At 35.1% G+C, this 12,390-nt stretch overlaps 1 protein-coding gene across 1 annotated transcript in view; it reads right to left on the reverse strand.

Annotated features, from left to right (window-relative positions):
- LOC150081651 (long-chain-fatty-acid--CoA ligase 1-like) overlaps nt 1–12,390 on the reverse strand; it is a 254,279-nt gene that overhangs the window by 53,817 nt on the left and 188,072 nt on the right. Inside the window, exon 13 of the mRNA XM_090380577.1 lies at nt 6,992–7,142. Within this exon, the coding sequence (XP_090236703.1) occupies nt 6,992–7,142 (151 nt within the window). The remainder of the gene's footprint in view (nt 1–6,991; nt 7,143–12,390) is intronic.

Genomic DNA, 12,390 nt, shown 5'->3' on the forward strand with positions numbered 1-12,390 from the left:
AGAAGTTTGTCCTGTCGTGGTCAAATATTCGGTGCAGGCTTTGGCGCAGTGAGCTGCAGCATTATCGTGATGGAGGTACCAGGTGTCCATTCTTGACTTTGGCCACAGGTTCTTCATAGATCCAATGACTTTAGGCAGGCATTGTTCAGTATACCACTTAGCTGTGACTGTCTTCTGCGTGTCCAAAACGACACGTTCCACAATTCCGCTCGATTTGAAAAATACAGCTATCATTTTCTTCTTTACAGATTGGGATTTTCTGACAATTACTGGTGTGTCGTCATCATCAAAGACCCAAACTTTGTTTTGAGCCTTGGTCGGTAGATCGTAATAGTACAGCGAAGTCTCGTCACCTGTCATGATGTTGTTCACATACCGAGATTGTCCCTTATTAAACTTTTTTAACATCTCCCGGCACCAAGTCACACATCGTGTCATCTGCTCTTCAGTCAGTTGATGCGGCACCCAGAGAGAACAAAGTTTCTTCACGTGCAAATGATCTTGCAGAATCGAACGAATTGCTGGTGCATTTAGGCCCAAAGTATCCTCTATCTGTCGGTAGGTCACTCGCCTGTTTTCGTCAAGCATTTTCCTCACAGCAGTAACGTTTTCCTCCGTAACTGACGTTCGTGGCCTTCCCGGCCTCTCAGAATCCTCCAGAGTGAAGTTTCCCCTTTGGAATTCTTTATACCACCTGAATATCGTTGTACGATGTGGACAATCATCATCTAGTCATTTCTTCTAAGCACTGGTCTATGGTTAAACCACACACGAAATTATACCGCAAAACTGTCCTTATCTCATTTCGTGACCATGATGCCATCGCAAGCACTTTGCACTCTCACTACTAATGAATAACTGAGCCCATCAACTTGGCGCGGCGGCTACTATGCACGTATGAACATGTCTCAACATGCAGCAACAAGCAGCTTCCTGTGATTCATTGTTCCGTCATATTGCAAAACTTTCCTAGTACCCTTTGTATTAAACGCTAAATTTTAAATAAATTTACGCTATGCAAATATAAGATTTAAACTTTGAATTTCTTACTTTTTTTTTTTTTTTTTTTTTTAATTCTTTTGACTTTTACTTTCATTATTCCAGATTTAAGCTCCAACCAGTGCAGTCAGAAGTTTATATTTTTATATGAAATTTGCTGATCTCAAAAAAGGCAGAGTTGCACGCTAAATTTGACATTTATAATCTGAAACAGCACAGAAATTAATCTCCTTCATTAAGGATGCTGTTAGAATACTTATGCCATATTGTTAATCCACTGTCAGCTAAGAGATCTGTATAATAGTAAGATAAAAAGAAAACAAAACAAAACTACTTATTCATTAATATATTTTTAAAATTGGGTCACAAACTGAATAAATACATTCATTTACTACTTTTTATTGAATGCATCTTCACACAGCGATTTATGTTTTGCTCGTGTTGAGGCAAAATAACTACCAATACACAGAAGAGGAGTACACAAGATTGCTGATGTAATGTCAGAGAGCTACATAGCAGGCCTGAAAAAGGCTTATGGCCAGCGCTGTAGTCATAAAATTAGCAGAAGGTATACTCTACGAACATTACGAAAAGCAGAGAGTATACTTTGCATATCAGGTTTATTAACCGAATTCCAGAGGGTATACACAGAGAGAACACACACACAGTAAACCCTCACTAATCTGCTTACAGCTACAGACAAAATATGAAAAATTCTATCCACAATTGAGAACTTTGAAAGATTGATTTGGTTTTTTTTTTTTTTTTTTTAAATGGCACATGGGGTTGTTGTTGTTATTTGGTTTTTAGGAGCATTAGCAACTAAGGCCATATTGCTCCAGGATATGCGGTGGTCATTCCCTGACCTTTCCGCATCCTCCGTATTTGGTGGTGACGGCTCGAACCCCGGTCTAATCAAGAAGCGTGTGCTACGCACTGCTGTTCCTTCCCACCTGGCTACGGAGGTGCCGCACATGGGGTGACTAAGGCACTTTGAAAGATGCATAGGATTTAGGAAGGCAGATGAGTAACTCACTGCGTACTGATTGACTGCGCAGAGAGAAAACACACATTACATTGTCTTGAGTGTTGTTCAGTATCTTTGTTGACGAGTCGGATGGATGTTATTGCTTATATCGCTCCATTTGCATACTTTATACGTATATAAATATGAATAAGTTAACATTTTATGTAATCATGGATTCTAAAAAATTAAAAAGAAAAAACACTTTACAACTTAAAAATGGTGTTCCTGCAAAAAAAATAAATAAAAAACTGCTAGAGAATTTGGTATTGGCCAACAGGCTGTGTCAGATATTAAAAAACAAAATCTATAAAGGCATTTCCTCTAAAATTTGATTGGGGAGTGATAAAAGCAGTGTATCAAACAAAGACATTAAAAAAGCCAAACAGTCTTGCTGGAAGAAGCCATATTAAGTGGTATTCACAGCAATGATCACATGGCATTAGTGTGTGATGCCATTGCCATCTAATAAATGTAAAAAAAGACAATACATTTATCCATTACTGATAAATGTATAAAAAGACAATACATTTATCCATCTACTGATGGATAACTAAGTATTGCCTAAGAATCAAATTCTAATAAATTTATTTTTTTAATTTTCAGTAAATATTTTAACATTTGTTTTTAAGTCTTTCAAAAAGCAGAAGGTATATGCTATTCACCTAAAAAAATTCATACAGCATACATCCTCCACTACAACCCTGCTTATGACTGTTTGTCATTGACAACTAAACAGTCATAAGCCTTTTTCAAGATAAGCAAGACAAGCACTTTAGTCAGAAATCAGATTAATGCCTTCATTTTTTATGAAGTGATAAATGCAGAGAAGTGAATTAAAATGGAATAATTTTGAATCTAATGTTTGTTAGAATCAAAGTTGCCAGTGGATTTAACTGGTCATTTCTGTGAGCTATTTTTTATTTATTTTTTTTATGAAATTAAATTAACATTTGTTAAATTAATATTTAAATAACTGAAGTTCAAATGGCCCATAATGTTTGGAAGGTATAATTTAATAAAGGTGAAGCAAGCTCACTCAACATTGCACAAAAATTAACTTAAGACAAGGCTACTTTTTTTAAAAAAAATTAAAAAGATAAATCAAAATACAATTAAAAGCCACTTGAAGTACAAGGGGTACAATAATTTTCTGCATAAGTGATAAGAGCAAACACAAAAAAAAAATAAATAAATAGTATCTGGATTGCTGCCTATATACTAGAATTATTAAAAAGATCTGTAATTAATTTAGGATAAAATAAAATCAAGTAAATTTAAGAAGCCCCATTCTGAGATCTATAAAACAGTATTGTACAAGTAGAGCATATGCTCTTACATATATAGAGCTAAGTAAATTAGATCCTCATTTGAAGGCAATTTGTCATGAGCTGCCATCTTATTGCACTATTCCAGTGGAGAAGTGTATTGCTTTTTATTTAAAGTGAGTAGTGGCATACACATCAATTAAAAAAAACAAAAACAAAAAACCACTACATTTCTGCAGAAGCAGTTTATTATTTACCAATGAAAATTATAGAAAAGTGCTTCCACAATGAGCTTAATGCCCTGGGTAGCGAACTCAGTTGATCATCACTACATAAATTATGCCTCCACTTGCATCTTTTTGTTTTAAATGTCATTATTTAAAGAAATCTTCTGTGGCATAATGTATTAAACATAAATCAACTTAGAACTGAATTTTCATAAAACAACTGGCATTAACTGAATCCTGCATTAGGCAGTTGATTCCTGATTGTATTTTTATTAATCTTAACAGAACTGCAAGGTTCTGTGAGTGGAAAGAATAAGAATGATTAAAAATTGACTGCTGAAAATATAGAAAAACCAGATTATGGCTTTTATTCAAAGTGGTTGCTTAATATGGTGCATATGGGACAATGTTTCACTGTTGAGGTCTATTGGTGGCTCTTAGAAGACCATGTTCACCTTTCCATGCTTCTTTTTCCCACAAACAATCTTCCAAGATAATGTGCTGTGACATTGGGTTCACACTGTGCAAAGTAGTTACAGGAATACAGTGAAGATATCACCCATCTTGATTGGCCTCCAAATTCATCTGACCTCAATTCAATTGAACATTGTGAGATGTTTTGGAAGAGGAAGTGAGGCATATGGACACATAACCATCATCTATTGCAACACTGTGGCAAGCTTTGAAGGTGCATGGCTGCAAAGATCTATGGACATCTTCAGATGTCAATCCCTAGGCAAATAGCAGCTGTTATTTGTGTAAATGGTGGCCCAACATGATATTAGATGGGTGGCCATAATTCAGTGTGCACACACACGAGCCAGGTGCTGATCTGTTCATACATCTTCAATTCAGGTAACACTAGATGAATTTGGCTGTTCCAGAATTACTGAGAGCTTGCAAGAAAGCTCATCAAGAGCAGATATGCAACAAGCAGGTGCACATGGTCAGAAATATATCCAAACAAGGCTCTAGTGAGATGATGATCAATAGATACCAGAGGGCCAAGGGTCTTACAACAAAACATGCCTCTAACATTTACTGTGCTTTTGCATTTACTCAAACATTAAGTCTGCTATAACTTACATCGGTTCTGCAACGTTGAGGTGTAAATATGATTCATCAGACCAGTTGTAATTTAGTAGTTCAATCATCTTATAAATTAAATACATGTAGTTTTTAATTTGAATATTAATTTTATTCAGTAAATCTGCTTCAAACAGAATTAAATTTAGATACATTGCTGCTTTTATGCATGCCTTTCTCTACAGAACACTTTCACTAAATCAGCTGCAGTATAAGAAACTTTAGTTCTTATTTCTTCTTTACTCCTTAAGAAATTGCTTCAAGATTAGAAACAAATTTTTCTATGACATTCTCCAAACTCATTCATTCCACAGGTTGTCTTGGCATTCACTGACCATTGCTCTTCTGAGCTATACTTCAATTTCACTCTCTGGTAATCCATTAACCAAGTGCCATCCATTACCCAGCCACCCAAGAATTGGTGTATTTAGTTGTCTGGTTATCCATTTGCCAAATCAGAACCTCAGCTGAACATTCACCTGGATAGAACTTTCATCCAAGTTCTTGCTGCACTCCATACAGGGAAATTTATTAGACAGTCATATGGGTTGGTTATTTGGAGCTTCTAGGGTTGGATACTTGTATATGAAGCTGATCTAACTCATTTAAACACAACACTTTTGGATACTGTATCTTTAAACAACCTCAGAAACAACTTTCATTCATTTGTATTTGCTCATATGCTGCCTAAAAGAAAAGCAAGTGGTCACCATCTCTTTTGAGAGAGAAAAAAAAAATCTAATGTTGGTGCACATTAAGTTACAGTGGGACTTCAGAAAAGTGACCAAATAGTGATGTTTATTCATCAAATACTTTCTTGTACTATACATTAGTTTTGAAATAGGCTACACTTGTACAGTACTGCTGTATAACTCCAAGGACTCACATCTGGTGAGTATGGGCTTGGCACATCCAGAGCTCTTGCTCTCTTTTTTTTTTTAATCTGGTGCAGAATAAGCCTCAGGCTTCCTTGCACCATACTTATTAATAATAATAAGCTATAGTACTGAAGTGTAGTATTTTTCTGTTTTTTTTGTGTGGCTATAAAATAACAAGTTCTCAGGTTGCTGGGTTTGGGAAGTTCAACTGCATTATTGGTATCTGTGGAAAACTTTTGACACTTTTATAAATATAGCTGGTATGAGCATCCAAACAGTTGAGAAGTTAGCATATAAAAAAAAAAAAAAAAGTAAAGTGCAGCCATTATCAACCCACTGCAGGGTGGAAGCCTCCTCAACAATTCATGCTGAGGGAGATGGACCATAATCTGCCACGCTGGTCCAGTGCGGGTTGGCAGATCGACCATATTCAGCAGGCAGGGGCTTGAACCCCGGTCTACTACTCAAAGAGCGTATGCTACTGCACTCCCGCTCCTGCCCACTCGGCTACGGAGGCCGTCAAGTTAGCATATACAGATTCCTAAATTTTGGAATAAGAGAAGAGAATGTAACAGCAACCAAAGAGCTCTTCAAGTAAGTTACTATTTGAAGTTGAGGCTGGAAGTGTTTTAAGTAGTTTCCTATAATGCTTTCAAAATCCATATGCAAGTGCTGTTCAAAAAGTATCCAGACTATTACACTATAGTGACAATAAATAGTTATGCTGCAGGAAGAAAATTGCTTCAAACCCAACAATTTTTGAACTCCTGAAAGCACTTCTGGAGAGTAGATTTCGAAATCACTAAAAGCTAAGTTTTTGCTTTTGTTTTTCTTCTTTTGGGTTGGAGGGGGAGGGGAGACAAAGATTCTTCCAGTGGAATGATTGTTGTTTAGTTTTGGAATCATACCCATCAAGTTATATTCTCTCCAGCTATAAGTTTCAAATATTACGATACACAATATCTAATTATTACATCAGACATTTCATTTGTGGTTTTTCGAATTTTAAAAATTAGGTGTACGTGTAGATATTAAATTTACTAAGATTCAGCACCTACATGTGCATGCTGTTATTTAGTTTTTTTTAGGAGCATTAGCAACTAAGGCCATATTGCTCCGAGAATATGCAGTGGTCATTCCTTGACCTTTCTGCATCTTCCGTATTTGGTGGTGATGGGCTCGAACCCTGGTCTAACCAAGAAGCATGTGCTACGCACTGCTGCTCCTTCCCACCTGGCTATGGAGGCGCTGCATGTGCATGCACACAGTTCAGTGCACCCAGACATTTTGAAATAGGAGATGTAAAACATCTTTAATGGCTGACAATAACATTCCATAGTGAACAACCTGCTGTGTAGAGGTAAGAATGAGGCATGTCTAAACATGTTATGCTTGTTTGCAGTGCATTCTGCTGTCTTAACTTTAAATAAGCGTAATCCAGAAAATTAAACTCCAGGAGAAAAATTTTAAACTAATGATTAAATAAGAAAATCAAAATATTTTACTAACCATGCAACCTAATGCACATCTCATGAAATTTAGTACATTGCCTGCAAGTGGCGCAGACCCTGACACAAGAAGACGTAATCTGCCACCCATTCCTTCTTGTACTTGTCGAAATACAAGTTTATCCCAGATACTGTTGTTTCTTACTATATGCCTGTTGAGCATGCAAATAACAATTTAAATCAATGAAATAACATTACTACTACAAATCTGAAGTCAAATTTAAATTACCAAGTACACTGGTTCATAAAATTATAAGAAAGGAAGATTACAAAGTACCTTAAATTCATTAATTAATACTGCACATTGAACAGTTATTCCATTAACTGATACTTCCCTAACCATTTCCTATTTAAAAAAAAAATCTAAGAAACTTCAACCTTTAAAGTGGGTCCTCATCCCAAAGGACCCAAAGTTTGAGGCCTTCAAAGACTGTCTATGTTATTATGCTCACACCACTGTTAAGTCCCTTGTGTGACAAGGGCATTATATCAACATAAATATCAATCCATACTGTAAAACTGCAGTGCCAAAAATGGGGGGTCAATACAATTACTAATTTTCCCCTCACATAATTGTCACAGGTTGTATTATTGTTTTGCAGGCTATTTTCTAAACCCTATCATTTGAAATGGGCAGACAGCAATTGTCTCAGAAACTATGGCATGTGAAGTTTCTCTGTATTCTAGCTTTTGAAAGCAGTATCACTATAATCACTGTAAATTAACTACTAGCAATAATCCAATCAGTGTGTTATGCTAAATAAGGTACATTCTCATTCTACAGATGCATAACAATTATATCCAAGAAGGGAATGATTCACTTCTGATTCTGACAAACTAGAGGGTGGCAAAACAAAGGTAATTTATTTTAAGGCATCAACCTCTGATTTAATCCCCCCCCCCCACACACACCAGAGTAACCACTGCCATATCAATACATTTTTAGATGTGGAAGTGGGGGAAGGAAACTAAACATTAATCCAAAATGAATGCCACCAATGCTTCTAATTTTCATATTGGGAACTACTTGCTGATGAAAAAATACAAAGGGATACAATGAATCTTCAGATTTCACTTTAAATCCCAGTATTATGTTAATTGCCTTATTAGTAAATTAATAAGAGGAGTTTACCTCAATATAGTACGTAGAACACTTCCGTATGATACCCTCCAAAAAATTAAAATGGAAAAAACGAAAAAAAAAACCGACAACTTACCGATACATTAAAGTAAAATATAAATAATCAATTTAACACAATTCAAAATCAATTTAAAACAATTAAAATTCAAATTAAAAGAATCTAACAAAAATATTCAAAACGATTTTCAAAACTCCTCTTATAAATTTACTAATATTATTATCAACGTAGAACATATTGAGTATTACAGCTCTGATTCATACTATCTATGTTAATTGCCATAACTTAACTCAAAGAAATTTGATATGGGTCCATCAATTTTATTATTGTGTCTAACCTGTGTACTTAACTATTCATATGACAAAAATGGATTTGAGACCCCCCATCCATGTGCCATGAGACCCAGTTGTAAAAACTGTAACCATGGCCATGAGATATGCATTTCTTGATGCTTGTCTTGTACTGCCTCTATACATTTAGCCATTCATTTCTCCAACTGTAAGATGAATGGCATAAATTTATAGAAATGAATTTGCCAATACTGAAGTTTCTGAAGCTGCATAGTGTAACCAGCGCCAGCCACAAGCATGTTCAACCAGTTCTGTTGAACAGGGCACCACGCACAAATTGTCTAAATAATATCAGCTGCATCTTTTCCACATTTCTATCAACTAGTCTACCACCATCAAAATGTCTAGTGACCCACATTTTCACTCTAAGAGCATTTGGGCGAGTAGACTTAAATTACTGAGCATACACGTCATTCTCAATGTGTATGTTTCGTTTGATATTGAACATTTAAAATAGTTTCCATAAAACGAAGGAAATTTCCATGTAACTTAACTGGAAACTCATTGTTTGCACCTCTGGTCTTCAGGAAATTAGCACTGCTGCTGAGCATGAATTAATACTCCTTTATTACAATTAATTGAACCACATTCAATTAATTGTATTCAATTTGTTAATCTAATAAAACTGCTTATGAAAGTTTTCCCTTTCAAATTACATCTGGAGCAATCTTTGTTACGATACACAATATATTTCTCAAAGTGGTCCACTGTAAATTTGGGGCACTTGTCAAATATCATTTTATACGCAGAGAACGGCCTTTCTACTTTTACGGAAGTTACTGTGTTGCATTAAAAAACATCAACTTTTGAAGTTACTACTTTAAATGGAAGCTCATTTTCTATCTCATTTATAAATTCATTATTTTTTTAAAGTGTGACATCCTGAGTTCTTTTCTAAAACATGAAATTTTCTTCTTATTTCTTCTCCTGTGCCTCCAAGCACAGTTGAAGTTTGCAATTCAACATTTTTCCATCTCACCAGTTGTGCTGATCAAAGGAAGCCCTCTTATTTCAAGTTTGGTTATACAACTAGGTAATCAGTTGAAATGGGTCTGGATGAACAATAAATATTTTCTAGCTAAAGAATCAGAAAGCACTGCCTTAGCACTATCAACAGCCACTGAATGCGTACTGACCAAGGAATCAAATTTTATAGAATCAATTTTTTGAACAAAAAAAGCCACTTGTAACCTTCCCCATCTTGTGAGAATAGGGTCAGGTGGGAGAGGAACCGTAGGTAGCATATTTCTGTAAGTTGCTATTCTACAAGGCATTTTGACAATCTATTTTATATTAGAAACGAGTTAATTTCACCAAAATCTCCCAAATTGCCTTTGCCAACCTATGTAAGCCAGGGACTAAGCAACTAACACGGATCAGGTTTGGATAGAAAACTTATGATGCAGAAGCAGCTTTTACCATATTCGATGCAGCCTCACTAACCAAAAATGCAGACTTTGCTATGAGTCGATTCTGGCCATAATAATTCTGGCCAAAGAATGATTACAAAATCTTGCTATTGTAGAGTAATTCCTTTTCAAGGCCATTACAAGCAGGTAAAAATGGCTGCAATGGTTCTGAGTCCAATTTTCCAGATATAAATTCTGCAATATAACGGTCTCAAATGTCTGTTGTTTCGTCGGAAGACATCCAAATGTAATTTTTTTTAATATCTTGAATTTTACAAATAATGTAGTCATAAATAGCAATAAGGCAATTCTTTCCTCAAGATATATTCGTCTGGAACATTTTGATTTATACAATATTTTTTCCCAAATTACTTGACTTAATTATTTAAGTTATTGAAATAAATACTGCTGATCACAAAGACAAGAGAAATCCTTTGAAAAAAAAAAATCACTTTTCTCTTCCTTTCAAGTACATGGCTTGATTAAAAGTGACTGCTGTGGCAGTTTTTCTTTGCTCAGGCATAATGTACAATGCTGTTTTCAGATGTCAGTCAATCTGGAATTTTCTTGCATGGAACATTCTTTTCACAACAATCTTTTTTTTATTATTACTATCTTTTGCCATCCGTAATAAAATCTTTTCCATAATTGGCAAACCACTATTCCATACAAATATTTTGTAACACCAGTGAAATTAACTAATTTTATAATTTCTACTCTGTCTACAAAGTTGAAACTTGCAATATCCATCATAAGAAGTTTGTTGCAGTAGGGTTTTAGGAGTATCAGCAACTAAGGCCACATTGCTCATGTATATAATCCATAAATTCCGTGTGTGTGCTGTGGTAGTGTTTCCTGGATGAAAAACTATGCTACCCTCACCTGAGACAGACTACCCCAGTCACTATGTGAAAAAAAAGCCCATAAAAATCTTCCCATCATCGATGGGACTTGAACACTGGTTTTTTCCACCCTGTGTAGGGAGGACAGCGATTCTACCAAATGTGCTACTCACAAGGGCACAAGGGAAGCATTTTCTTTTATGTCCCAACTTCAAATTTCAGAAGTCTACTTATCGCATAATCAACAAAAATGTATGATCAAGTGTGCATATTAAACCTAAACGTTTCATCTGAAGCAGTTGACAGCATGATAACAAATAGCAAAATAGCATTAAAACATTTCCCACAGCAATCTCAGAAGTTCTCATGCTCAGTGAAATATTACCCCATGCTAATTTAATTAGCAATACTGACATTAAGTAGTTCCAAGATCAATATTTGAAAAAAATGATTGAGTTAAGGAATATAAAGAAAGGAATAACTACAGTTTAATAGAAATATTGCCTGTGTTATATGCATTTATATGCACTAACAACTACAATGACCACAATATGCATTTCCATATGCAACTGCATATAATCAGAAGTCTAAATATTATATATACGGCTCAATATGGTGTAAGCTGCTTAACACTTGCTGATTGAACAGGTTTAAATTCTCGTGAGAATGTAAACAGTTCTACCAAAGGTGGTTGGACACTTTGCCATCCTTCAGCCAGTGGAGAAGAAATCCAAATGAGCATGTATGGGGTTATTTACTGAATGGAAACTGGGACTAAAAGAGACAGTTTAAAAGTGGCAAGTCATTTACTCCTTGACTTACAAATAGACTACATTTAATCATTTAACACATCGGTTATAAATAAAAAAAAAAAAGTCAAATCAGTAATAAAAAATAATTAATATCAGTATGAATTAATAGTCAAAGGGATTACCATTCTGCAACTAAGTGGTACAGTATTGGTAAAATTTATCAAACCACCTGTCCACATACCCAGAAGTTGCACTGGTCATCTCATCAGTTAACATTTACCAGCATTCAACACTGCAGGCAAAGAATTCATTTGAAATAAATACAGCAAACTTACATTAATTTTCTTATTATCTGTTCGGTGTTTGTTTGTTATTTGGTTTTTAGGAGCATTAGCAACTAAGGCCATATTGCTCCAGGATATGTGGTGGTCATTCCGACCTTTCTGCATCCTCCGTATTTGGTGGTAACAGGCTTGAACCGCGGTCTAATCAAGAAGCGTATGCAATGCACTGCTGCTCCTTCCCACCTGGCTACAGAGGCACCTTATTATCTGGACCTGTTTCATATTTATATTTCGGAGTTACAAAATAGATTGTTTATACCATATATTTCAATTTTTTCTCAAGGTAAGTAATTTTTATAATAAAAAATATAAAACTCATTCGTTAGCATTTCTTATAACTGTAAATATCACAAAACTTGCCTCCTCATCTGTATGGTTAAAATATGATGAAGAAATTAAAATGGGAAATTTTTCCCCCTGTTTTAATTTCTTTTTCCCGTGGAAAAAGGTACTCTTTTAGTGTTATTTAAAATTTAAGTTTATTTCCAGATTTTTCAGAATGATTTATTTTTGTTTGTTGTTCCATTATATTATATGAGATATTTTGTAATTCTTTTCTTTTTC

The sequence above is a fragment of the Mastigoproctus giganteus genome, chromosome 8 (assembly GCF_048544385.1).
Source record: "Mastigoproctus giganteus isolate SK-2022 chromosome 8, ASM4854438v1, whole genome shotgun sequence".
Taxonomy (NCBI): domain Eukaryota; kingdom Metazoa; phylum Arthropoda; class Arachnida; order Uropygi; family Thelyphonidae; genus Mastigoproctus; species Mastigoproctus giganteus.